Source organism: Eubalaena glacialis, chromosome 4 (assembly GCF_028564815.1).
Source record: "Eubalaena glacialis isolate mEubGla1 chromosome 4, mEubGla1.1.hap2.+ XY, whole genome shotgun sequence".
Taxonomy (NCBI): Eukaryota; Metazoa; Chordata; class Mammalia; order Artiodactyla; family Balaenidae; genus Eubalaena; species Eubalaena glacialis.
The window spans coordinates 174271430-174299150 of NC_083719.1; the positions used below are offsets into that span (position 1 = coordinate 174271430).

The 27721-nt window shown below is 55.4% G+C and overlaps 1 protein-coding gene across 3 annotated transcripts; it reads right to left on the reverse strand.

Annotated features, from left to right (window-relative positions):
• Positions 1-1197: 1197 nt before the first annotated feature.
• On the reverse strand, positions 1198-25665 carry KCNN1 (potassium calcium-activated channel subfamily N member 1). Of its 3 annotated transcripts, XM_061188636.1 has the most exons (11): positions 25605-25641; positions 20686-21168; positions 19920-20015; positions 17213-17631; positions 16686-16694; positions 14079-14220; positions 9960-10070; positions 9261-9388; positions 4937-4945; positions 4627-4696; positions 1198-1760 (listed from the first exon to the last, which is right to left on the reverse strand). In XM_061188636.1, exons 2-11 carry the CDS (start codon positions 21124-21126, stop codon positions 1506-1508), a joined length of 1680 nt encoding a protein of 559 aa, XP_061044619.1. In that variant the 5' UTR covers positions 21127-21168; positions 25605-25641; the 3' UTR covers positions 1198-1505. The 3 variants fall into 3 exon arrangements, with proteins under 3 accessions (XP_061044619.1, XP_061044618.1, XP_061044620.1); XM_061188635.1 differs by lacking the exons at positions 4937-4945; positions 16686-16694 and having other exon boundaries at positions 25605-25665; XM_061188637.1 differs by lacking the exons at positions 1198-1760; positions 4937-4945; positions 16686-16694 and having other exon boundaries at positions 4633-4696; positions 9286-9388.
• Positions 25666-27721: the final 2056 nt, after the last annotated feature.

Consider the following 27721-nt stretch of genomic DNA (forward strand, 5'->3'; position numbering starts at 1 on the left):
GGCCTTTGCACTGGCTGTCGCTGCTAGGAACGCCCTTCCCCAGATCTGCTCTCCCACCCACCCACGCCCAAATGTCACTAGAGTCATGCTCTGGACTTATTTCTTTACGGCTCTGGTCGCTGTGTTTGTGACTGCTGTGTGTTTACTACGCCTCCTCCGTCAGACTGGGTGCTCCCAAGGGTGAGAACCGTGCCCTATTTTCGGCATCCGATCTTACAGAAGAGGAAACTGAGGCCCCCAGAGGGGCAGCCACTGCCTAGGGGCATCCACCGGTGTCAGAGTCAGGACTCGAACTCACGTCTGACCACAGCCCACTGACACCTCCCCAGACCCTTCTTGCTCTTGTGCCCCACCTATCACTTCCAGCCAGGTGGCCCATCGCCTTATCAGAGGCTGCCAGAGCCTGGGCTCTCAGCTGGACCCAGATTAGCCTCCCTCTCCACCCAGGGCCCAGCATCTGCCTGCCGCCCCCACCTGACTCCAGCACTCCTTTTGATTCTACTTATGTCTAGAACCTTCCCCTCCATCCTGCCCCAGAGGGGCCCCTCAAACCCCAGGATCACACCACTCCCCTCCCCATGGAGTGCCCTCCACCAAGTCCATTCTTCCCTTTGGCCTATGGACCCCTGAGTTTAAATCCTGGCTCACCCCTCCTCACTCTGTAGCCCCAGGCAGGTGGCTTGACTTCTCTGAGTCTCCCTGTCCTACCCTGGTCAGGTTCTGGTGAAGAGTCAGTGTGAAAATTTACATTACATTGCCTGTATACAGCAGGTGCTCAATCCATGTCCACCTAAGACTTAATGGCCCTCCTCACTCATGTCACTTCCCCCACTGGACCATGACCCACAGCTCCGCTGGCCCCTAGTGGGTGCTCCAGCAAAGCCAGCTGGAAGGATGTCCTGATTCTCCGCTGCCTCCTGCAGGCCAGGGCTGGGCCATGCTCTCTGCAGGGTCCCTCAATCGGTGTCAGGTGGGACTGGCGCAGACGTCCTCAGGGAGGTGTCTCTGATTGAGTTCAGGCCCGGGAGACAACCTGCCTAGGATGGGGATGGGCTCACCTTGACCCCACATCCGGTCTGGAACCCCAGGGCCGGGTATCTACTTCCCATGTTGTGATTATGAGTGTCCCTCAGCCACGCACAACAGGCAGCAAGTGGGTGGGTCCTGCTTTATTTGGAACTGGCAAGGACCCCTCTCCTGGCTGCTCCGCACCCACCGGGAGCCTGGGGAGAGCCAGGGGTTGGGGGTGGCAGAGGACCAGAGGAAGCTCCGGGCTCTCCCAGCTCCAATCAGGGAGGAAGCCGGTGGTGGCTCGCCCCTGCCCTTGCCTGCCGTACGGCCCTGCCCTCTGCCCGGACAGTCTGACGGGCCCCAGTCCAATCAGCCCAACTCGGTTTCAGCTCCTTGAACTCCAAGAGGCGCCACTGTACAGGGCTTCTTGGGTGGCGTGGAGGTGGCGGCCACACGATGGCCAAGATTGAGGAGTCTGGTGGCAGGCAGAGCCGTCACCCGCAGTCTGAAGGGGCCGTGGGTGGCCGTCGGTGTGGGGGACTCCGAGCCACCTGGTCCAGTGGGCCGGAGCCAGGCCGGGGAGGCAGGGGTGGTGGAGGCGGGCGTATGGCTTGGGCGATGAGGCCCGGCAAGGCCTGCAGGGAGGCGCCCAATGCATCCAGGCGGCTTTCAAGGGCAGCCAGGCGGGCCTCAAGCTCCTCGTGCTGGGCGTGCAGCTCGGACATGAGGTTGTACATGACATTCTGGGTCTGTCAGAGACAGGGAGGGTGGGAGAGAGGAGAGGCCAGGTGAGAGAGAGGGAGGGGTGGTTGCAGAGAGATGGCAGACCAGCCCCGGTTGGGTGGGGGCCCACTAACGGGACCCAAGTGAGGAGCAACTGTGAGCGCACCCCCAACCCAGCTGAAGGTATCTTGCTAGGCCCCAGGGAGCGGTGGGAGAATAGGCGAGGGGAGCGGAGACACAGGTCTTGAGTGCCAGGCTCGGGGCCAGCAGTCCAGGGGAAGGTCAAGGGAGGTCTTGGGGCCCAGCGGATGTGACCAGAGTTGCCATGAGGGGATGAACTAGCCGCATGGCCTGTAAAGCCAGAGGGTGGTCTTGGGTGATTCTGGACTGGTGCTGCTCCAGGCTGGGGACACGGTCGAGGGGGAGGAGGCTCGGTTGTGAACTATCCCCTGCTTTCCACATTCGACTGGGGAGGGGATAGAAGTCTGGGGTGGGGGGAGAGGTGACCACCCCAAGAATCTGACCCTATCACAGACCGGGCAACACGACAGCCACAATAATTACATTACAGCAGGTGGTGGGGCATCCCTGCCACCTCGACGGCTCCCCACAACCCAGCAAGCAGGGGCTGGTTCTGCCACAGTCCAGATGGGCCCGGGAGTTGCAGGGGGTAGGCGGGACACGCAGAACGGCCCTAGGTGCAAATGCCGCTCTAGCCACCAGGTGGCGCTAGACCACCGTTCCGAGTCTCAGCCCAGCTCCGCGCAGGCTAGACCCCCAGACGGACCGCAGCTCACCGCCCGTACTGGGCCTCAGATGCGAGGGCTGAAGGTTCTGTGCCACACCATACCCCACCCCAACCTCTCGATCTGTGGGAGGGAGCCAGGTCATCCACCCCACAGCTCCTTCTTTCCGCACTGTACCTGCAGCCTCTCCCTTCCGGTCCGCAAGCCTTTACCTGAGCCGTGCCTTCCACCCTTTCCTGTAACTGGTAGGCCAACCCCATCCGAGGACGAACAAATGCCTCTGCCCGCCCCCCACCCCCGTAGGGCCGCAGACCCTCACCCCAGCCCGCCTCAAGGGGTCACAAAGTCCCCCGGGCCAGAGAGTAACATCTGGAGGCATCCAGCCCTTGGATGGTTCTTTTTTGGCCCTCTCTGAGGTTTAAATTTTTATTAGAATATACATTTTGTTTTTGTTGGAGAGATACAAATTAAATCAGCAACCTTGGAAAGCATTAAAATTTAATATTGGAAAACATTTTAACCTCGTTAAATTAAAAAAAATTAGAAACCCTATAATCCAATCCAGTGAAAGACTCACTTCGAAGAAGCCTTCATTAAATGTATTTTGAGAGGAGTATACTGCTGTAATTATAAGGTTTAAATAACTTTCATAAATTCACATTTTAATCATCTGTACTAATGAAGGAAGTGTGATATGGATAATCCAAACTATAATATCTAGTACCTGAATTTTTCAAAGGCATTCGATATGTATTTGGAGCTATAATCTCATATGACATCAAATTAGTTGGCCAAGGATTTCTACATGCTCTTAGGATTATGTTCTCTCTACTAACGATTGAATTATTTCTTCAGGGTTCTAGAATATGTTTTTTCCTCTGTAATGTTCCCTTTCAAATTAAGTTTATGTAGGTTAGTATTAAATTATTATTATTATTATTTTTTTTTTTTGGCCACTCTGTGCAGCATGAGGGATCTTAGTTCCCCAACCAGGGATTGAACCCCTGCCCCCTGCAGTGGAAACGCAGAGTCCTAACCACTGTACCTCCAGGGAAGTCCCCCATTAGTATTTAATTAAATTGCATTCTCTTGCTAATGGTGAAGAGAGCGAGTCCAAAATGTGATGAGTATAAGTAGTAAAATAGGAGAGAACTTAACATTTTCTAAAGATAATATTAAATTAGGCTCAGATTGATTAATTGATTAGGAGATGGAGCCAATTAGCAAAGCTCACACATGAACTATTTATGAAAGGGCAAAAGGGAGTTCAGAAGAGTGTGACAAATATTCTAAGAGCTTGCCCAACTGAAGTTGAGTCAGTTGACATATCTTCTAATGGATGAATAAAAAGCGGGAAATTGGATGGGACCTGACATTAGAACCAACAAATAGATCCATTTATAACACACACCGATCTTACAGAGCTCTTGCAATCAACCTTAATTTCCTGAAAGATGTTTAATTGCTATACAAATAAGCTTTCTCCTCCTGATGCTATAATTTGAACTTATAACCCTAGCAAAAGAAATTTGTTTTTCTCTTAGATTTTAGAGCTTGTATGTAGATGACATTTCTAAATACGAAAGTACCACTTCACCAATTTAGCCCACTAATTACATATTCTTATTAAAACTTTTTATTAGCTATTAATTAAAAATGTAAAATAGCTGCCAAAAAAAAAAAAAGCTGACAAAAATTGGGACTTCCCTGGTGGTCCAGTGGTTAAGACTCCACACTTCCACTGCAGGGGACATGTGTTCGAACCCTGGTCAGGGAACTAAGATCCCACATGCCGCATGGCGTGGCCAAGAAATTTTTTTAAAAAAAGGCTGATAAAATAGCTGCCAATGTTAAAAAGTAAAGATTTTACACACAGATGTAGATTTCTGGCATCACTCTAACAACTGGAGCCTCTGGTCACAGTGGACCCCTGCAGACAGGGCTCGTATTCCCTGGTGGCTGGTCCCTGCCTGCCCTGCATCACTTGCCTGGGTCACCTGTCTATACTATGGGCACCAGCCCTGTCCCTCCCACCCTGGCAGGAGCTGGGCCTTGTCCTTTACTGAACATCCCTCATCCTCCTCTGAGGGCCTAACCAACTCCTTCTGGCCCAGGGGGCTGCCCCACCTCACCCTGCCCTGCTCACCTTGGCCAGGTCTGCGAGCGTGTTGGTCTGGTCATTCAGCTTCCCTTGCTCAATCTTCACACTCCGGAGCCTGGGGGACAGGTGGGCAGGTGGGGTTGTGCAGAGGCTGCAGTGGGGTCAGGGGTCCTCCATGCACCCACCCCACCCAGAGTCACCTTGTGGGATATGCAGTGGGGGATGAGGGGCAAGTTGGAGGTTAGCCCCCTTGCAGCCCGTTCCCTCCTGGCATGCAGGGGACAGCAGGGCCTGGAGGGCGGTTCAGCCACCACCCACAGTGCCCACATGCACTAACCCCCAGGAAGAGACTTACTTCTGAGCTCTGGCAGGACCCGGTGGAGCAGGGAGAAACCACAAGGCAATTTTAATCTCAGCACACCTGGGCAGCCCATGCCCAACCCTCCCACGTGCGCCACCCCAGGGCCAGGCTGGGGGCCCTGGACGGCGGAGGGGCAGCTGCCCTTGCTCTAGGGAGAGGTCCAGCCTCTGAGGGGGTGGTACCAGCCCTCAGGGATGCATCTTCCCTCTGCCCCCTCCCTCCAGGAGTGCCTCACAGCAAATGCAGCTGCCTCCAGCCCTGCAGCCCCACTGTATGCCAGCCTGTGCCAAGCTCCTGGCCCTGGAGGTGGCATTTAGTCCAGAAAACTATGCCCATACCATTTCCCGAAGGGGAAGTCAAGGCTCAGAGGGGCAAAGCCAGTGCCCATTGGCATCCTAGCAGGATTTGCACCTGCGTCTGCCACTCAGCCTCTGAAACCTTGGCCCCCTGGACAGCTGCCTATGGGGTTGGGGGGGGTTGTCCTCACCCCTTCTCTCCACCCCTTCTGTAGCTAAACCAGCCCAAGGAGACCTTTCCAGGTAGGACTCTCCTTTCCTCCTCACTAGTCCAAACTCAACCCTCTCCCATGGCCTCACCCACATGTGATAGATGCTCAGAGAGGCCCCTTGGGGCCCACCCATGCTGGGTGTTGCCAGGACCCCTGAGAGGACCCAGCCCTCAGTCTGGAGAAGTGGAGGTGGATACAGACACCCATAGCCCTGGAAGTTGGCGGAGGCTTGCTAAGGAGCCACTGACATGCCTGCCCTGGGCAAGTCATTCTTGGCACCTCTGGAACCTTCCTGTTACAGGTTGAATGGTGTCCCCCCAGAAGATATATTGAAGTCCTAACCCCCAGAACCTCAGAACGTGACCTTCTTTGGAAATAGGGTCTTTCCAAATTTAACTAGGTTAAGATAACTGGTGTCCTTATAAAAAGGGGGAAATTTGGACAGACACATACAGAGGGAGGACAATGTGAAGACACAGGGACAACATCATATGAAGATGGAGGATTGGAGCAATGCTTCTATAAGCCAAGGAGCATCTGAGGCTACCAAAAGCTAGGAGAGAGGCCTGGAACAGATCTTCCCCTAATGCCTTCAGAGGGAGAACGGCTCTGCCGACACCTTGATTTTGGACTTCTGGCCTCCAGAGCAGTGAGATCATAAATTCTGTTTTAAACCTCCCAGTTTGTGGTACTTTTGTTAAAGTAGCCCTAGGAAATGTGTACACTTCCCAAACCTATGCTGTGTTCCTCAGTTTGTCCTCTCCAAGACCACTGTTTCCTTTTCACTGGCTGCTCATACTGCATTCCCATCATGGGGACTCTCCAGCTCAAGAAGATGCCGTGGCTCCCTCATACCTGTAGGTGGTACCTCTGGTCTCCCTGGCACTGTGCTCATTCCCACCTCCCGCCTTTGCCCAAACCGTGCACATTCCCTGGTATGCCTGCCCACCTCTCGGTTTCCTACCCAAATCCCATCCACCCTTCAGGCCCTAGTTCAAACTTGCTTGATTTCATCAGCTGTTCTCATAGGCCACTATTTTTTTGGAGGTGTTCAGGGGGACCTAAGGGTGAGCGAGATAGTCCTTCCCCAGAACAAAGGGACACAGGTAACTCACAGAGCAGGTGCCTTCTCCACAGACCTAACTCTCCTCAATTCCTACCCTCCGACTTCTCCCAAAGAACCTTCTGGGACATCCCTTGGGGCAAGGTCCAGAGCAGAGCCATGTCTGTGTCCCCCATGCCTGGCACACCAGCTGGTGCAGGAAATGCTTGTGGAATGACCAAATGAACATATCGAGGGTGGTAATAACAGCAACAATAACAGTTCCCATTTTCAGAAAATACTGTGTGACAGGCAGGTGCAGGCAAATCACCTGGGCACCCCAATTGTTTGATCCACACTCCATTCCTGGAGAAGAGGCATGTCACCATTGTCTCCACTTTACAGATAAGAAAATGAAGCCTGGACTAGTGTCGTCACTTGCTTAGGCCCCACAGTTAGGTGGCAGAGACTAGATTGGGACCCAGTGGTCAGTAAACAACTGTTGAAGGGTCAACAAGGAGGGCCTTGGGGTCTTATGAGGAAATAGGACTAACACCTGGGCACAGTGAAGTCAAGCAGGTGGGGTACCAACTCCTCTCCCTGCTTCATAGGTGACAGTTGAAGCAGAGGTTGGGGGTACCATGTGTTACTGAGTGCTTGCTCTATGCCAGGAACTATGCCAGGCATTTCTGCACATCACTCCATTTAGACCTCCCCACAGTCCCATGAAATAGGGACTGTTATCATGAGAAATTCATCCAATCATAACAGTAAACACAATAAATGTAAATGGACTAAACTCTCTAGCTAAAAGACAAGGATGATAGGGGCTCAAGGAGACTTTTAGGGTGATGAATCTGCTCATTATCTTGACTGTGGGGCTAGTTTCATGGATGTATACATATGTTAACACTGATCAAACTGTACACTCTAAATAGCTGCAGTTGAGTGTATGTCGATTATACCTTAATAAAGCTATTCTTTTAAAAGAGGCAAAATTATTAAATAGGATTAAAAAATTAAAGTCAAGCTGACTGAGCTTCCTCTCCCATGGCCTGATCTCGCTATGGTCACACTCTGTTACCCTCTTGTGCCCCAGAGCTGACTGCCCCAGCCACACCCTGGGGTCTCCCCACAACAAGCTTCCTAGCTCTACCGCTCACACCAGGGTTCTCTGTGCTGCCTCTCATCTCTGTTCCCTATGGGTGACTTGGTTGCCTTCCTTTTGTACTAGTTCAGACCCTAACATTGTTTGCCTCGCTTTCTGATTCATCAGCCCCTGCGTCTGGCCTAAGAGTTCTTGGGGCAGGGATCCATCTGATTTTCCTAGGGAAGCCCAATTGTGAATGAGGTTTTCCAGGATGTAAGAGCTGGGAATGCATGGGCTCATTCTGAAAAGTGCCTAAAAACACATTTTTTTCGATTTTAAATCAGCTACTACGTGACTCAACTGTAATTTATATTTGAGTGCCTGATCCCACAAGATTTGGAACTGTTTAAATTCTAGACTGTGTACTGTCCCATACATCCTATATATAGCTACTGAGCATTGAAATGTGGCTGGTCTGAATAAAAACAGGCTGTAAGTGTAAAATACATACCAGACTGCAAAGATTTAGTATAAAAAACTTTCTAAAATACCTCATTAATGATCTTTATATTAATCACATATTAAAATAATAATATTTTGGATATATTAGATTGAATAAATATATTAAAATTAATTTCACTTCTTTTCACCTTTTTAAAATGTGGCTACTAGAAACTTTTAAATTATGTATGTGGCTCACATATTTCTTGTGGACAGTGCTTGGCATACTATGGTCTATAGGCCAAATCTGGACAGCTGTTTGCTTTGGAAAATAAAGCTTTATCAGAGCATAATTACACCCATTCATCCTTGCTGTCTTCCTGCTACAACAGCAGAGTTGAGAGTAGCTGTGACAGAGACATTTTGGCCCACAAAGACTGAAATAATTAATATCTGGCCCTTTACAGAAAAAGTCTGCCAACTCTGGCTGCACATTGGACTCACCTGAGGAACTTAAACTTGAGCTCAGGTTGTATCCCAGACTCTACTGTAACTGGTGTTGGCTATGGCCTATGGGATTTTATTTTATTTTTTTCAATTTTCAGCCACTCTGTGCGGCTTCCGAGATCTTAGTTCCCCAACCAGGGATCAAACCAGCACCCTCAGCAGTGAAAGCGTGGAGTCCTAACCACTGGACCACCAGGGAATTCCCAGCCTGTGGGATTTTAAAAAGCACCCCCATGTGACTCCAATGAGCAGCCAAGATGAGAACGACTTGATTAAATAATTCTCAGGAAAAAGGGACAACAGAGAAAATTAAGTAATCTCTAATTATCCCACATGATCACATGAATCAGGCCACAGATTTAATTCTGAGCTTCCTGGAAGCCAAAGCAAAAAGGGGAAATTGCTTCAGTGTCCAAGGGGAAAGTCATTTTGGCTATTCCAGAGAATAAAATATGCTACCTGCCACTATGTTGGGTGGTTTGCATGATTTATCAGAGGTGACTGTTCTGGACAAGTGCTGGGCCCATCACCTGCCTCCCTCCGACCAACCCACTATCCCACCCAGCACAGAAGCTGCAGGCCCCAACCAACTGACCACCTGGCATGGGAATGGCCATGATGTGGCCATGACGAGCTGTCTGGCCTAGTCTGCAGCCTCCTCCCCGAGGGCCAGGGCTGCCTCCGTGCCAGGTGGACACAGAAATGCAAGTGGGAAAGGTGTTGGACTTACTGATGGATGGCTTGGAGGAACTTACGCTGGTGTTTCCGAACCCGGGCGTGGTCTGGCTTTTTCACCAGCCTGGTGTGTTTGTAGATGAGCCACGTCTCCCTGAGAACGTTAGCAGCGGCGTTTTTTACCTGAGGCCAGAGAAAGAACAGTTCCTTAGAGTAGCACAAAACTATGGAAGGCTCTGGAAACCTCCAGAAACTCCTGAAAATGCCCCTCTGGGGTCCTGGGACTGTAGGTCAGGACCATGTTTACACATCCACATCTGTGCTGTGTGTGTGTGCACGCGTGTGTCTGCCTAACACACATCACTCACCATGGGCCAGACCCTTTCTATACAACTTGCAAATGTTAACTCAGTGAATCTACACACGCCGGTATCTCTCTCATTTTATATGTGAGGAAACAGAGACACAGAGAAGCTGACCTGCTGAGTTCATCCGGCTTATAAATTGCATCTGGCTGCCTCACCACGAATCCCTGCCTCTTGCTGAGGGGCCCGTGACTGGGCTGTGACTGGGCACAGAAGTGGACACCTGTGCACAGCTTAAGGGTGCTCACATGGTGGCACAGCCCAGGGCAGTCTGGGCACACACAGGCAGCATGGCATGACCCATGGGCACGTGTGCAGAAGTAAGGTGAGGAGGGTCTGCCCTTGAGGACCAGGAGGCGAGGTGGCTGTGATGGGGCTGGCGTCCTTACCCGCTTGGTGAGTTGAGTGTCCATCATGAAGTTGTGCACGTGTTTCTCTGCCTTGGTGAGCTCCAGCTTCCGGGCCACCACGGCCACCACGAGCGCCGTGCAGCCAGCCCCCTGCATGAAGAGGGTGAGGGGGCATGTCAGGGTCCACCTCGTATGGGTTGCAAGTAGGATACCCTCCTTCCTCCAGGCAGCCCTCCTGGTTCCTCCCCCTCACATTTGCCCTCCAATCCTGCAGGGTTGGCAAATCCCATCTTCTGAGTTCACTGACTCCCAACCCCACTTGCTTAATATCCATCAAACATCCAGGGAGCCTGTGCCATAGATTAGTTCATTTGATCCCCAACAACTGCGGGAGGTAGGACCACTCTTAACCCCATTGGGCAGAGGGGGAAATTGAGGCTCGGAGATAAGAGAAAGGACAAGAAACAGGCAGGATCTGCATGTACATCTGGGGCTGAGGCCCACGGAGGTGGGAGGATTCGGAAGCATTTCCATCCAGGCTTTGGGGTCTGGATGATGGGGACAGAGACCCGGCTGACATGTTGCTGACCAGTAATGGGGATTCAGCTGGTAGGGTCAGAAGGTGGCGAGAAAGAAGGGTCAGGCCAGCTGCCTGCGGTGGGGCATTTGCAGGAGGAAAGAGGCAAAGTATTGGTCCCAGGATGCGGGGAAGTAAAGGGAGGGGACATCTCCCCCGTGATGGGTTCCCTGCTCCAGCAACCACCCTCCCCAGTATGTTCTGAATGGCAGCCAGTCCCCCGGCTAGGGAAGGAGGCCAGAGAGGATTTGCTTGCCCACTTGGGGGCCACTTGAGAGACAAAAGGGCAGGAGTGAGGACCCGAGGGGGAGAGCAAGGCTGAGAGGTAGGGGTGGGGGGCAGTGAAAAGTGATGCAGAAGGAGGGAGGGAAGGGGGACCTTCTGCCACTGAGTATCAGGAGCCGGGGAGCCCAGGACATCCAGGTGTCATCAGCCCCAGGAGTGGTGTGCAGCAGGTGGCAGGGGCCAATGAGGGGGCCAGAAGGCGGCTCCCCACCTGCGCTGGAGGCTGTCTGTGGCACCTCATCCACCTGCTGCTTCCTCCTGCAGCTACTGCATACAGGATGGAAGGAAGGAGGAGACCTGGGCTCAGCCTCTGAGGGCCAGGGGAATGGCTAGTTTTTCTTCCGGCTGGAAGGAAACATTTATGCGGAAGGGTGGGCACAAAGTCGCCCCCTGAGGAGACCCCATCACGCGTTCCTGGCCAGGACGAAGGTCTTGGGAAGACTCAGGAGTCTGTGTTCAAGAAAAGCCCTGTCAACTGGGGCAAAGAAACATACTGGAAACCTCCATGTGGAATACTATGCCTCCAGGAAAAGGATCAGCCAATAGCATGGATGCCACGTCCAGCAAAAGACACTGAGTTCAGAGGAGGCCATGCTGGGATGCCCTGAAGTTCAAGAATGAGCAAATGTGTGCTTTATAAGCTGTTGGAAGGGGGTGAGTCCGTGGGGCAGTGACTGGGAGGGGATACAGTTGGGCAAGGGTAGAAGAGGAGAGGTCTAACAGAAGAATTAGAAAGTGGCTTAAAAGACCAATGTGTGGGGAATTCCCTGGTGGCCCAGTGGTTAGGACTCTGAGCTGTCACTGCCGAGGACCCGGGTTCGATCCTTGGTCAGGGAACTAAGATCCCACAAGCCATGCGGTGTGGCCAAAAAAAAAAAAAAGAGAGAGAGAGCGTAAAGACCAACGTGTAGCTTTGTGTGATACCTGGCTGTGTGGTGACAGAGAAAAGCAAAAAACATCCCTGGGTGTAAACATTCCTGCATGTGCCGGGGGCGAGGGCCTGGAACGAGCCACAGGGTAAACACTAATTTTCTGGAAGGAGGCTCATCCCAGAGAAGAGAACATGGCTTTTCTGTTTCGCTGCAGGTTTTCTGGGTTTAAAGCCATCATCTTATCTGAGAGCTCTTCTTTTTTCGTTTGTAAAGTTCATTTGCCGGGGGTGGGGGTAGGGGAGTGGATTGTGGCCGATCTTTAGTTTTTTTCCCTTCCACTCTCAAAAAATAATGTAAGCAAACAGGCATAATGCCTTTTAACTGAGAGAGGGTCTAGGTCAGCTTGGCCAGGAGAAGCGAGGCCCCAGTGGGGGCCGGAGGAGGACGTGGACCCCCAGCTTGTGTCCAAAGAGGAGGGGACAAGAGGTGAAGGGGGGAGAGAGCCATGGGCCTCGGGAGATGGTGACAACGGGGTCAGTCTACATGCAGTGAAGGGGGCTGGGAGGAGCCAATGGAAAGACAGCCCTTCCCTCTGCAGGAGGAAAGGAAACCACGGTGGGGATGGCATAGTACTTTTGCAAGAACAAAAGCATCTCTCTACGAAGAAAAGGAAGTGGCCTGGGGCGGACCCTGGGGGGAATCGGGTTGGTTGACTTCCTTTGGCTTGTGGGTGTTCATTGATTTTTTTCACAAATTGAAACCGAGCAGGACCCTGTGGGGCTCCTGGGCAACAGAAGCCTTTCGAACAGTTGCTAATCAGGGAAGGGAAGGGAAGGGATGCAGAGACAAGGGAGGAGTAGCCAAGAAACCATACTGCAGCCTTGGGGCAGGGTCCTGGTTCCACCTTAAGGGATACACGTAAGAGTATCTTTGAGCTCTTCTGCAGAACTAAGGCCCCCAGCAAATGGAAGATGAACTATTTGATGAAGCAGTCTTCATTCCAGAGAGAAGGTCATAAGTTTGATAACCTCAAGAACCACAGAAGCTCATCAAGAGATCACCTGAGGCCAGATTAAAGGAATGCAGGCCCTGCACACACTCTGAGCCTTATCAGCAGCTCCGTCCATGAACCATTGTATAAAAGTCCTCACCAGGGCTTCCCTGGTGGCGCAGTGGTTGAGAATCCGCCTGCCAATGCAGGGGACACGGGTTCGAGCCCTGGTCCGGGAAGATCCCACATGCCGCAGAGCAACTGGGCCCGTGAGCCACAACTACTGAGCTTGCGCGTCTGGAGCCTGTGCTCCGCAACAAGAGAGGCCGCGATAGTGAGAGGCCCGCGCACCGCGATGAAGAGTGGCCCCCGCTTGCCGCAACTAGAGAAAGCCCTCGCACAGAAACGAAGACCCAAGACAGCCAAAAATAAATAAATAAATAAATTTAAAAAACAAACAAACAAACAAAAACTCCTCACCAAATCCTCCCGGGTTGCGACACACAGTTTTGAGGGGCATGAGCCTGCTGTGTCCCCCTTTGCCTGGCAAAGCAATACAGCTATTTTTTCCTACTTCACCCCAAACTCTGACTCCAAGATTTGATTCAGCACCAGTGCACAGAGGCCGAGTTTTTGGCATTAAAATGAACATGCTAACTGGGGGCAGGGGAGAGGAGTTCGCTACTGTACGTCAAACAATTCATAATTCAAAACATGGAAAAGCACTTGTGGAGATGAAAGAAACTTGGAGAGAAAGAAGGTTCCAGAAGGAGGGGATGGGCAGGGAACCTAATGATCAAATCAGGGTAAAGAGAAGGCACCAGACGCCAAAGTTTGCCCATACAAGCAGGCAGACTTGAGAAGTCTTTACGGAAGAAGGGGTGCTGCCTGGGCCCACAGGAGTCACAAGAGATAAACCTTACACCCCAGGGGCTCAGTGGGGTGCTCAGGACACCCCGGTAGTCAGGGAAGGATGGAGAATTGGGTTGTGATGGCAGGGCTCAGAGGGTATTGACTGGGTATCCGAGGCATTCATGGCTCTAGGCATTTCACATAAATGAATGGACTCAGTCCTTGCAACAAGCAGAGGGAGTGGTGGAAACCGAGGCACAGAAGCATCAGGCCCGTTGCCCTGGATCCAAGGGCTGTGAATTAAGCAGGTTGCGGAGCATAAAGGGGCAAAAATGACTCTTGGTTCAGAGTGGACCACAGCATCTGGACTGGAGAATACAGTGGAAGCTACATATCTAGGGCTGGAAGAACCCAAGAGGAGATGTCCCCGGGAAGCCTGAGGGTGTCTTCTGTGTCACATCAGAGGGAAGGAGCAGGGTGGCAGAGGGGTGGGCTGACACAGGGAGGAACTCTCAGCAGGTCCACCTTGAGACGGCGTGAGCTCCCCATCAGTGGGGATGTTTAAGGGCCCTTGCCCTTACCATGATGCCAGTGAGCAGGCACACGCCCTTCCCGCAGTAGGTGTGGGGCACCATGTCGCCGTAGCCGATGGAGAGGAAGGTGATGGAGATGAGCCACATGGCTCCCAGGAAGTTGCTGGTCACTTCCTGCTTGTCGTGATACCTGGGGGTTGGGGGGAGCCAGGGAGGGCCCAGTCAATCCACACTGGTCCCTCTGCCTTCATCACACCCCCAGGAAGGCAGGGCCCTGGGTCCACCTGGCTGCATGGGGGCCTTGACTGCAGGGAGCTGATCACTCTGGAGGCTCAAAGTGTCCAGGGCACCGCTATAGGGCAGGGTGGGGGGATGGTTAGTGCCGGGGGCAGCCCTGTGGTCCTCCTGAGGGTACCACAGGGCAGAGGGCAACCACTCCTCCCCAGCATCCCTTCCAACCTTCTCCTTTCACCTGACCCCCAAGCTGCTGGTTATTGGGCAGAAAGGGGTCCACATGTGGGGGACGCACATGAGCGTGCGCACATGAGGGGGCATGCACATGTGTTCACGCATGTGCACACAATCCCCCTCCCAAAGACAGACACACAGACAGATGCGAACACGGGTGGCCACGGGCACCAGAAGCGGCAGGAAGTAGAGGCGAGGATTCAGGTCAGACACCAGGAAGAACTTCCCCAGCCAGCAAGGTCCCAAGGAGAGAGGAGGACTCTACGGGGAGTCAGGAGCCTGGAGGACCACACCCTGGGGCTTGGGAGTATTAGGGAAGTCAATACGTGGAGGGCAGTTGCCCCAACCTCGGGCCTGGGGTTCTCCTGGCAGTCAGGAGGGAAGGGGCAGCTTGCTTGGCACTGGGGAGAGGTCTGGGACTCAACTTTTGTTATTCAGGGGGACAGACCCCAAGGCTTTGCAAGGACATGATTTTGTCCCAGTCAAAGCCAGGCCTGGGACCCTGGCCACACAGGCTATGAACTGGTTCTACCTACGGTCAGCCCAGGCTGGGGGGCTAAGGGGTTGGTTCTCTGGGTCTGGGGATGGCTCAAGGTTCTGCTCCAGCTCAGCCCCCTACCTGCAAAGCCCCTCCAGCTCTGGGAGGTCAGGAAGCCCTTTCCAGCTGACCCCCTCCTTCCTAGGCCGCAGGGGCAGGGCAGGGGGAGCTGGCGGGTAGGTCTGTTCCAGGCAGACGGGGCTGGGGTCAGGGGCTCAAGATAAGGAGGAGATGGAAACCCAAAAGGTGGGAAGGAGAGTTGGAGGCCTTCCCAGCAGGTCTGGGCTTTGAGAGTCCCTGCCCCACTGGAGGGTCGGGTGCCATTCCAGGCCCCTTCAGCCTGGACTTTCAGGCTGCTTGTTGGACAGGGGGGACCAGGGACTGAACCCCATCTTTCACTGAGGCATGTGAGCCCCAAGCTGCACCAGCTTCCACCTCTCAGGAGACCAGGGCTCCACACCCAGGAGGCAGGAGGAGTGGGGAACCCATCAGCCATCGGGGGAGGCTCCAGGTCCAGCTGGAGCTATGGTGGGTGCTACAGGACCACCCAGGACCAGGGAGTGGGGGGCATGCAGGAGGTGGGGTGGGACAGAGCCACAGGGGTGGAGCGAGGCAGGCGAGAGGGCATCAAGCAGTGTCAGAGGGCTCAGAATTTAGGATTGGCTGCCCCCCCCCGGGCCCTGCCCTATTCCCCACCCTTCCCAGGCACCCCTGCAGTGACCCAGCCTGGACCCCAGGGATGCCTGATGCAAGGCACCCTCTCCCACTCCCCAGATCTCAGTCCTGAGGTCTGTGGGAACTGGCACGGGGGCACATGAGGGGTCCAAGGAGCCCCTGTGTGATCCTCAGGCAGTAAACCTTGATGACAGAAAGAGCTAGACCCTCACCCCCATCAGCCCGACATCAGGCTGAGGCAGGGGTCATGGAGGGGGCGTTTGAAGGGGTGAGGACTGGGGATCTGGGGGCAGGTCCAGCCCAGGAACCTCCCCGGAAGCCCAGTCCCAGCCCCAGCTAGGGACAAGGCAGGAGAGACCCCTTCCCAGACAAGGCACCCCCATGCCCTGAGAGGTCCAGTGGGGCCCCTCCTTCTCCTGGAACCCCTGGGGGTTCCTGGAGACAATCAGGAATTAGGCCCTCAGGGATGTCCCTTTGCCCCTCAGAGCCTCAGTGTCCTCATATATAAGTCGGGTTGATGGCCCTGCACCTTCCAAGGCTGTTCAGAACAGACCCCTTACGGGGGTCTTAAAAGCTTGGACGGTTTTCTCATTCACCCCAGACCCAGTTAACTCTCCGAAGGAGCTGTCTGAGCCCCCTGGGGCCAGCTGCCCCGACAAGGCACCAGAGCTAAGTAAGCTCTTCTCCCCCGTTCTCCCCACCACTGCCCCCGCCTTGGTGACAAGGACCCCAGGGATGCCAAGTGCACATAGCCCGAGAGTGGCCTGCCTCCCGCTACCCTGGGCTTGACCCCAGACCCACGTGCCTGGCTGCACTGGGACAGGCTCTCCCCAGGGCCCTGTGGGCTCTGGGCAGGTCCCAGCCACCCGCCTCACCTCCCCACTCCCTCCCCTGGTGGCAGCTGATCTTAAATTCCTGGCGGGCAGGGCAGCTGGCAGCTCTGCACACATAGCTCGGCTGAGGGTAGGACTCACATGTTTTCCCTACAGTCCGGTGGGGCGGGCAGAGGGGAGAAGGAGAGCAGGTTAAATTGTGTGGGGGGGGATAGGTGGATGGGGGGGTCCCTGTTCCTGCTGCCTCCGCCACCCTGGGCCAGAGGTTGGGCCAGTGGAGGGGCCCCTGGGGGAGGAGGAGGAGGAAGAGGGATGGGGTCCTAGAGGGGTGCGGGGTAGGGGCTGGAGGGGAGTGGGGACACAGGGCTGGAGTCCCAGGGATGAGGGAGCTGCACTTGAGGGACTGTCACTGAGGCCATTGACTGTCACTGAGGCCAGGAACTGGGTATGGGGGGCGGGGTGTCACCAGGGTCAGAATCATGGGGATGGAGTGATGGCTGGGGGGAGGCCTTGGATGTCTGAAGTCATGGGCAGGCATGGGGTTCACCAGGGTCAGAAGTCATGGGGACAGAGTGATGGCTGGGAGAGCCCCGGGGTCACTAAAGTCGTGGGTGGGCATGAGGGTCACTGGGATCAGGGGTCAGGGGGTCAGGGGGTCAGGGGCGCACCTCTCACAGACCCGCACGGTCCAGGCGGCAATGATCCAGGAGGAGATGCTGAAGACAAGGAGCACGGTGCCCGGGCAGATGGTCATGAGTGTCTTCATGACGAAGCGCGTGTTGAAGGTGATCTTGTTGAGGGCGCCGATGCTGCGGCTGGAGGCGTCCGTGAAGATCCTGCTGTGCAGCAGCATGACGCGGCCCAGCAGGTAGAGACGCAGGAACATGGGCACAGACAGCAGCACGTCCACGTCGGCCTCGGCTGCTGCCGGCGCGTACGTGAAGGCTAGCCGCGCTGTCCACGTGAAGCGGTAGTGGCCGGGCACCGGGTGGATGGCGCACACAGCCAGCTCCAGGGAGATGAGGAAGACGCGCTCGCACGTCATGGCGATGCGCCAGTCGTCTGCCCCGTTGTCCACCATGAACAGCTGCGGAGGTCAGGCGGGCGGGATGAGGTGGGCCTCGGACACGAGACCAGGCCCCGGAGCAAGATCCCAGCCGAAAACCCCGTCGGCTTTTACAAGAAATATGGCCTCAAAGGCAAAACTCCCTAGTTCTCAGGGTCGGCCACAATTCAAGCTAAACGTGGCACAGATGTTCCCCCAAAAGTCAAACACAGAGTTACCAATGACCCAGCCATCTCATTCATAGGTATATAGGCGAGAGAGATGAAAACAGTCGTTCCAACACGTCCTTGTGTGCACGCAATCACAGCAGCAGTGTTCACAGGCACCCAAAGTGGAAACAACCCAAGTGTCCATCAAAGGATGAATGGATAAACAAAATGTGTTCCTTCCACACAATGCAACATTACTCAGCCATAAAGAGGAATGAAGCATTGACACATGCTACAATGTGGATGAACCTTGAAAACATTAAGCTGAGTGAAAGAAGGCAGTCACAAAAGGCCACCACTCAGGGCCGACGAGGCAATGCTGCCACCACAGTGGGCCTGGAAGGTGGGGCGTTGAGCCGAGGAAGATCATTCTCCAGTCTTCAAATCTAACGGAATTTGCCTGGTTAGGTCTGAGAGAAGTGTAGGACCTGTCACCCCTTTCTTCTTTCATATTTCTCCCTTCTGGAACAGGAACGTCTATCCTATGCTTATTCCACCATTGTATTTTGGAAGCACACAACTTGTCTGGTCACAGTTGGAGGAAAATTTTGTCTCAGGAGGAACAGTACCTCGAATCTCACCCATGTCTGATTTAGATGATATTTAAATGAGACTTTGGACTTAGAGTTGACGCTGGAATGAGTTAAGACTTTGGGGGCTGTTGGGATGGGATGAGTGCATTTTGCATGGGAGAAGGACAAGGATTTGCAAGGTGGGCCAGAGGGTGGAGTGTTATGGACTGAACTTTGTCCCCTCAAAATTCATCCGTTGAAGCCCTAGCCCCCAGTATGACTGTATTTGGAAATAGGGCCTTTAAAGACATAATTAAGATTAAATGAGGTTATAGGAGTGGGGTCCCAATCCTACAGGACTGGTGTCATTTTATAAGAAGAGGAAGAGATACCAGGGATGTGTGAGCACAGAGCAAAGGCCATGTGAGGACACAATGAGAAGGTGGCTGTCTGCAAGCCAAGGAGAGAGCCTCAGGAGAAACCAACCCTGCCAGCACCTGATCTTGGACTTCCAGCCTCCAGAACTGTGAGAGAATACATTCCTGTTGTTTCAGCCACTCAGTTGTGGTGCTACAAACACACAGCGCTTCATTCTTTTTTCATTTGGCTGAATAGTATTCCATTGTACGGATGGACCACATTCTGTTTATCCATACATCAGTCAGTGGACATTTGGGTTGTTTCCACTTTTTGGCGATTGTGAATAATGCTGCTATGAACATACGTGTACAAGTTTTTGTGTGGATGTAGGTTGTTGTTTCTCTTGGGTGTGTAACTAGGAGGGGGATTGCTGGGTCATATGGTAACTCCATGTTTATCTGTTTAAGGAACTGCCAGACTGTTGTCCACAGCTGTATCTTCAGAACTGCTTCCTTTAGTTCAGGGGTCACTGTCCGCCCCCCCCAACCCCCAGCCAGAGCAAGGACCCCTCCTGTGTGCCAGACCCTGGGTGTCCCCTGACAGGTCTGCATACAGTGTGACCCAGGTAGGATTTTCCTACACCCATCTCCTGCCATACTGTGGCTCCTTGAGGTCAGGGGTCAAAGGCCAGACTAAAGAGCCACATCTGACACCTTTTGGTGTCCCCAGGCCTTGGTGCCAGCCTGCTGTGGTAATGCCTGCCTGACAAGCCCTGAACTGGGCTCTCCAGGAGCCTGACCAGGTTTTGATCAACCCCTGAAATAGGAGAATAAACTCTCTGGCACATGATAAATCTTTCAAACACAGGGTCCGATGGACTAGGAAAAGGAACCTGGTGCTACAAACACTGGACCCCATGGCTGCAAAACCTCAGAAGACCCAGGGCTGTGAAAACAACCCACGTGCACCAGAACCCCAGCCCACCTCCTGCTCCTTCACTGTTGGTCTTCTTTACCAAAGAATCAATGAAAATTAAAATGAAGATATGCATTCCAAGGAAATTTAGAGTGATCTAAACAGTGTGTCTCCACAGAAGTCCTTTTTTTTTTTTTTTTACTATAAAGAGGCTACTGATCCTTTTATGTCTTAGAGGGCTGGGGTCCCAGGTGGGCTGGGGTCCCAGGTGGCTGGGGGGAGGGGAGCTGCCCCAACCCCACTGGGCACTGACCTGGATCTCCCGGGCGTGGTAGAGGACGACCAGGCCCAGCAGGATGACCGTGGAGAGGCTGATGAGGCATTTGAGTGCAAATGAGTACAGGGACTCCTGGACAAAGAGAGAGGGCAGGACAGACGCTGTCAGGGCAGGCAGCCCTCCTGACCCCCCACCTGGTGGCTTCACTCAGAAAGTGAAGCTCTGGTCCTTACTCCTTAGGCCTGGGCTGAGAGCAAGGTGGGCCCAGCACTTCAGCTTATAAGGCCTGGCTTCACATGGGTACAGCACTTTACAGTTTACAAAAACTGACCTCATGCAGACGTAGCACTTCCCAGTTTACAGGCTGACATGGCTCTCATCTCCCTCTGTCCTCACATCCACTTGGGGACCCATGTAACCTGGTCCTGACCGCTCTTGAAAAAGGGAAAGCTCTTTCCCTGCTACTCGGCGCAGCCCTTCTCTGAGGCTCCCCCATCCCTCCCCCCACCTTGACCTTGGGAGGCAGCCCCATCCCCACCTTCAGCCAAGGTGCAGCCCCTTGTTGCAGGGCAGAGGGAATGGGCTGGAGCCTTCTGGGCCTACCTGCTGCCCCCACGGGGTGGACACAACAGGAGGCCCAGGGCCCCCCACCTTCCCACCTCCAGGGACCCCTCAGCATCCCCCACCCCCCTCCCTCTCCTAGGGCTGATGTGGCCCCCCACCCCGTGCCCAAGGAGTCTCGGGGAGCCCAGTGGGACCAAAAGGGCCTCCCTGGGGTGCCAGGGGCAAGGGCCACGCCTACCTTGCTGTAGACCCCCCAGGACAGCTCCGTCTCCGTCACCATGACAACAATGCCGAACATGCCGAAGATGAGAGCGTAGTCACTGAGACGCTTCCGCTTCTCAAAGAGCGCCCGCCGGTGGCCCAGACGGTGGCCAACGCTGGGGGGCTTCCCTGAGCCCCTCTGCCTACCCGCCTCATCCTCCTCATCATCTTCCTCTTCTTCCTGGTCCTGGGGCTGCCCCCGGGGGCTGCCGGGTGAGGGCTGGGCCGGCTCACTCTTGGCTACCACCACCTGGATGCCTGGGCCATTTGGAGGCTGCGGCGGGTGGCCGGCCTCGGGGTCCAGAGGGTCTCGGCCCAGGGCACCCAGCCCGCCACCCAGTGGCCGTCCCCCGAAGCCATTGTGTCTGTGGCTGTTCATGACTATGTGGGTGCTGGGGTTGGGCTTGCTGCCGGCCATCCGGGGCCCGGCATGGCTCAGCAACTGGGCTCCCGCACTGACCTGCAGGGCATGGGGGACACGGTCATGTCAGGGCCTCAGCAACTGACCAGAGGGCTACAGACCCCACCCCAGCACATTCTGAGGCTGAAGAGGCCAGGAACCGATTGCGGCTGACACATGGATTGGCCACTCCAGAAATCTGCAAGTCAGCCTATGTCCCTCCCCTGCTCCAAACCTCCCCATGGCTCTCCAGTGCCATTGCATAAAAACTCAACTTCTCACTGTGTCCAGGAGGCCTCCGTGGTCTGGCTCCCACCCACCTTATCCTTCTCACTTTCCCCAGAGTCACTCCCTTCCAGCCACGGTGGCCTCCCCATTACCAGATCCCAGCAAGCTTGGTCCTGCCTCAGGGCCTTTGCACCTGCTGTGCCCTGTGCCTGGAACACCCTCCTACCAGACCTTTGCCCACTGACTTTTCTGTGTCTCCAGGTACCTAGAACAATGCCTAGCACACAGATGGCATTCAATAAACACTTCTGAATGCCTCAAGATGGAATCTGCTGGCTGGTTTGCCTGGGAGGACTAGAGGCCGTGTAAATGAGCAGCTGGGAGGTGGTTCCAATCCAGGCTTGTCTCCTTCTGACCTTCAGGCTCTTGGACAAATTAATCTCACTCTACTCCAGTTCCTCCCGTAGAGCTGTCCAAAGGCCTGAACACACTTACATAGTCACGGGATACGGCCAGGGGGAAATTGGGGACCATGGCTGTGGCTATGAGACCCTCAGCTCCCTCCTGCTTAGATGGAGGGAGGTCCGTGATCTCCAAACTCATTGCAGGACCAAAGCAGCAATCCAGGATTTAACTCTAAGATCCCAGAATTGATTCTACAGGGTCTTGGGAGACGTGCTTGGCCCGGTCCTGTGACCTCAGGCCAGACTCAGTTTCCCCACCAAGGAAACTGGCTACCAAGGAGGAGACTGTCTGATCTGCCCCCTGCTCCTGCACAGGGCAATGTCCCATGGTGTCACATGAAAGAGCAAGGACCTTGAAGACGATGACACACACATGATGAGGCTGCCTGGAGTCCGATCTCCTGGGTCCCAACTTGCCAGATCCTCCCCTGCCACGCGCCCCCCCCCCCAGCTCACTCTCTCCCTCCCCACCCCTGCAGGCACCCGCTGCTGCCACCACAGCCTGCGTTTACTGAACACCTACTACACGCCAGGCTCTGTCCTTCGCATAGATTTTTCTCCTTAATCCTCACAACACCCCCAAGAAGAGGGTCTTGGGATTTGGCCAGTTGTACGGATGGGGAAACTGAGGTACCATGTGGTGAAGGGACCATCTCCTTATAAGGCAGATTCTGGACCAGGCTGCCTTGTGGGATTCTCCCAAGAAACCACGCAGTGGTGGGCTGTGGGCCAAGTGTTGTCCCCTTGGAAAAGGCCAAGCTGGCATGTGCTGGGGGCCCGGGAGAGGGGGCTGCGTGCACAGACAGGACACCTCCCTGGCCCTGAAGCCATGTTCCTGGGGGTGACAGGCTCAGAAAGTGTCACATCAGGACACGCCAAGATGAGCCATGTTGTCAGGCGGGACATGGGTGACCTTGGCCAGGGCACCACCGCATGCATTGCAGAACCACCTGTGCCTGTGTCCGCGCCCCGCCCCAGGCAGTATCTGTCCCACTCACTACATGTCCCCAGAAGAGGGTGCCAGCACACGATAGGAACACAAGAAACATGAGTCTTAGAATGTGTCCCACTTCCATCCATCTCACCAACCAGGCTGTGGCCACCTGTGACCTGACGCTTCACAGTTTATAAGAGCTGGCCCCATGTGGTCCCAGGACATCGCAGATTATATGGGCTGATCTCCTGCAGGCCCAGCACTTCACAGTTTATAAGGCTGACCTTGGCCCTGATCTCTCTCTTCGTCCTCACAAGCACTCAGGTGCCACTCTCCTCTGGGCTAGAGCCCCTGCTTGCCACCTGAAGGGCTGTCAGCTGCTAGGCAGGGCTAAGAGCTTGCCACCAGGACACACACAGCGGCCCCAGACCCTGCCCTCGCCCAAGACACAAGGAAACCTCAGGCACCCCTCCCATCTTCCCTCCTGAAGGTGCAGAAGGTCCCTGCCCAGGGCTTTGGGAGCAAAGGCAGGAGAGGTGGTGGCCTGGCAGTCAGGACTGGAAGCAGGTGGGAGCGGTGCAAACGACCTTCCAAAATGCACCGATGAAGATGCAATTTGGGGATGTGACTCAGCCGCCCAACACACAGGCCAAATTCAGCCGTGTTTCCACCATGCTCCTCCTTGCCTGGCAGCCGTGTCCTAACGTGCCCTGGGCAGGGAGGGGGTGGGGTAGGGCATGTGAACAGGCGGCAGGTGGCTTCTGGGAGGGCCTTCTTAGTGCCCATGTTGTTAATGCGGACCTATTGCTTATTGCGGGCCAAAACCTTGATGAGAATTACCACATTTAATCCCTATTGCCACTCAGCAAGGCAGGTGGCATTCTTATTCCCATTCTACAGAGGGGAGACAAGGTTCAGAGAGGTTCAGCACTTTGCCCAAGGTCACACAGCCAGGAAAGGCAGGGACTAAGTTAGTGCAGTCTGGGGGCAGTGGATGGCAGGATCTGCCTGGGTCCCTCTTGATGAGCGGCTGTTTGGAAAGGGAGCCAGCCTGGCCCTGTCCTTGAGGGGCCACAGAGCTCAGGACACAGGCATGGTGACTGTCCCACCCCTCCCACGACCTCATAGGAAATGGAAGGACAGAGTGGCCTGCCTGCAATCCCTCAGGAGAAGGGGGCAGCCCGTTTCTAAAGACTGGGTGGGACCATAGGGCCGTGGGGACAAGAGACCACACCCCTCCCCAGATTCACCTTCCCCTCCCTCAATGCAACCTGGGCCTAAAGCTGGGGTCCCCGGGACCCTCAGAGATTTCCCAAAGAACCAGAAGTCCCTGTGAAACCCCAGCCAAGGTTTGGATGTCCATGAAAGGGTGTGTTTTTCTGGGTGAAGGCCCTGGGTTCTCCAAGGAGTTCCTCTAAAAAGCAACAAACATCCTATGGGTTGCATTTGGTTTTGAGGGTTCCTGGAATTCCCCAAATTGTCTAACATGTCTGGGGCACAAGACCTCTGTTCCTTGAATGCTGGGGTGAGGGGATGAGCAAAACCCCGCCTTCGTGTACCATCCCACGAGATGCTGTGGGAAACCTGTAGGCCGAGCAGGGCCGGGGGGACCCAGGAGGGCTCTTGAGGAGTGGGGGAAGGTGTGCAGAGAGCAGGGAGCAAGGAGGCTGACTCCTCCGAACTGTCCCACCCAACAGGAAGAGAAAGAAAATGGCCAGACCCGAAAGGCCCTCGAGTGAACTCTTTTACAAATGATGGGTCGATTGCAGAGGGACCTTTGGGTGTCCCAGCCAGGACGAAGTCACTGCCACTTCCTCATCTACCTCTTTAGTAAAGGGGTGTCTCGGTGCCATCCCAGCAGGGTCGGTGGCCACAATGGAGTGAGATCTCATGTGGAAAATGCTTAGCACTCAGCCATGGGTACGCCTGTTGTGGTGACACTACCGAACACCGTGATCTGTCCTTCAGAGCTGGACCAGGAGAACGTGACCCCTGCCCATCAGTCTCCAAGGCAGAGCCTCCTTGGGGCAAATGCCCACCCCACTGCTCCCAGGAACCATGGCCAGAGCAGCACATGGTAGAACCTTCCAGGATATGTGGGTGAATTGTGGGTTGTGTGTCCCTGCGGAGGGTGGGGTAGGACCCTAGGACACACCTCCACCAGCACTCTTGGGGCCCTAGCTCTGCAGGGTGGACAGGATCTGTTCGTCCTTCCACCCCATGGGCTGCCCGACAGTGGGTGCAGCAAGTCGTTGGCTGACTGCCCCATCCCTTAGGCATTCCCCCCATCACCACCCGTCAGGAACCTGCCAGCAGCCAACAGGGTGCAATTAGCCTGCCCTAGCCTGCTGTCCCCAGTGCCCTCCACTCTGATGCATCTCCATCAGCATCTCTGGCTCACCCCCAGCCTTCAGCGCTCACATGTGTGGCCCCACCCTCCAGGACAGCCCAAGCAGTGCACTGTGCTGGGTACCCGACCTCTGTCCAGGGAGAGCTGGGGGACCCGGCTTTCCGACCCCTGCCGTGCTGCCCCTAATGGCTGGATACAGGGGCCAGTGGTGAGGGTCTCCTTCCTCCCATTACCAAGTCAGTCCTGGGTCACTGCCTCCACCCCGAGAGCTCCCCCACCGTATCTATGGAGTTTGGAGACTCACTGCTCTGCCCCCGCCAAAGTGAACCCAGTACCCTCCCCCTCCAGGATGGGGGTCCGTGAATCTTTACTCACTCGGGCAGTGCACATACACACATTGCCCCCGTCGCCGTATCCCCTGGGTTGCGGACCCCACGGAAACCCTCCTAGCCCCTGCCCCAAACCGCATCTCACTCCGGGACATGCCGCCCTGGGTGCCCCTGCCCATCCCACTCAGTACCTGCAGGGCTCGTCTTGGGCAGGCGGACGAGGCTGGAGGGGAGAGGGTCCCGCGCGGCCGCGGACCCCCAGGCAGGGGCCGGGGCCGGGGTCGCGGGCGGGGCCGGCAGCAGCGGGCGGGAGCGAGGCCCCGGGTCGGTGGGGCCGGGGGCGGTGGCAGCGTGCGCATCCCCCGCCGCCCTGCCCACGGGCCCGGCCGGGGGGCGAGCGCCCGCCCGGGCAGGGAGAGGAGGGGGCGGTGCGACGCCGGCGGCGCAGCCGATTGGCCGAGCCCGGGTTGGCACCGCCCCCGGCGACCCCGCAAGCCCCGCCTCTATTTAAAGATCCCTCATTTCCCCGGTTCCCCTTCGCTCCCTAGCGAGCTGCTGCTCCTCAAACTCACCCTTGCCCCGCGCCGTGGAGAGGACCTTAGCGAAGCGAAAACTCCCGACCTCGACAGCCTTTGAGAACTAACCACCCCTTTTCCAAAATCAGGTCCCCAAACTCCAGCCACCTCTCAACATTTGCGCTCCTGGGGGCTGATCACACCACGCACTTGCTGAGGGGACAACTTTGCAAAGTGACTGGACATCTCCCTCCTGAAATGACCTCATCAAAGTCCTCTCCGTGTGGGGGAGTCTTGGGGTGGGAAGCAGGATGTTGGCAAGTAGAAGATGCCTCGGAGTTGGGTATGGGGGCTTCCAGGGGTGGAGGGGGTGCCTGCTGGGGCAAAGGTCATCTTCTTTGGAAGGAGAGGGCCCACTCAGACTTAGCCCCCTCCCCCAGTCCTAACTCCCCAAACCAATGCCAGGATGGCAGAACAGCAGGAGACTATTTTGGGGGTCCCGCAAACGGTGCCCCTTTCCCCTGGCACTGAGGATGGCCTTGGGCAACATTCATTCAATGTTAATGGCAGCTCAGAGGAGCCGTGGGGACTGGAAAGTGGGGAGCCCTTACCTCCTCCTTTCCCAGGCAGCCTCACTACCTCAGCCTCACCCTGTCCCCACCCTGTCACCCTGTCACCTGGGTCACTGAGTCTGGCTCTGCCCTCCCCAGCCCAGGGGCTCCTGGGGGCAGCAGCTTCCCCCCATCTCTCTCCCAGTCGCCCATCTGTTTTATTCCTGGCCCTGAGCTTTGGACCAGGTCAGGAACATCTGATTGCTCATCACTGCCTGAGGGCAGCTGATCTGTTTTGTTTCTTCTGCGGTACCCAGAAAATAGCTGGGCTCAATGAATACATGAGCAGACAGCTGCTTGGGCAGGGGGTAGTGTCATGGGCCAGTGACGGTGGTGAGGCTGAGCACAGCCAGGTGATGGCCAGGGGTCAGCAGATGGGACTCCTGTTCCCTCCTCTCGAGAGCCTGTTCTTTAGCCCAGGCTGTCGGGGACACCCTGAAGAAGGCCTAGCCACAGTGACAGTGCACAGGTCTGTGATAGTTGGGAAGTAGAGGCCTGGGGACCACCCATACCCTGCTGTATCCACAGGGGCTCCAGGAGTGGGGTTGTGGGAACCCTAAAGGGACGCATTCTCAACCATGCTCCATCCTGCATCCCACTCATCCACTCACCAGCCCCCCATCCCAGGCCTCCTCAGACTCCCCTCAGCTCATTCCAGGCCTTTGCACTTGCTGTTCCCTTGCCTGGGCCACTGGGGGCTCTTTCTAAAGCACAACAGTGATGAAGCCACCCACATCTCTCTCGGGGTCTGGCACACATCCTTGTGCCGCATTCAATGCCCTGTCCCCTGACAGCCTGAGCCTGCCCCCGTATGGGTCCCTGCCCAACGAGAAGCATTCTCACCGTGCCTACAGGTTGACCCTGGCCTGCACAGACTGCTGTGGGGTCCCTGCAGCATCTGATGCTTTCTGAATTCAAGTCCAACAGGTAAACATCCAGAAATTCACAAAAGCATGGGCCACAGCCCCCAGAGGCTTCTCCAGCCCTGCCCCCCTACCCAGGCCCTGTAGGCTCTGCATCTACCTTCTCTCTCTGGAAACATCCCTATTTCCCTTTTGGGCTCACCTGCCCTGAGGGATCAGGGACCTTCTTCAAGGAGCTGATAGTCAATCTGGTGACCGATCACCTCCTGCCCAAGTTGGCCATGCTATCTGCTTGAGTCTCACCCCTCTGAGACAAGGC

Excerpts from the sequence above, each read along its gene's own strand:
- KCNN1 (XM_061188636.1), bottom strand. The coding sequence starts at position 21,126 with ATGGCCGGCAGCAAGCCCAACCCCAGCACCCACATAGTCATGAACAGC. Across the intron at positions 10,071-14,078 it reads GCCTGCTCACTGGCATCATG|GGGGCTGGCTGCACGGCGCT; the intron begins GTAAGGGCAAGG and ends CTCTTCATGCAG. Across the intron at positions 9,389-9,959 it reads ACACTCAACTCACCAAGCGG|GTAAAAAACGCCGCTGCTAA; the intron begins GTAAGGACGCCA and ends CTCTGGCCTCAG.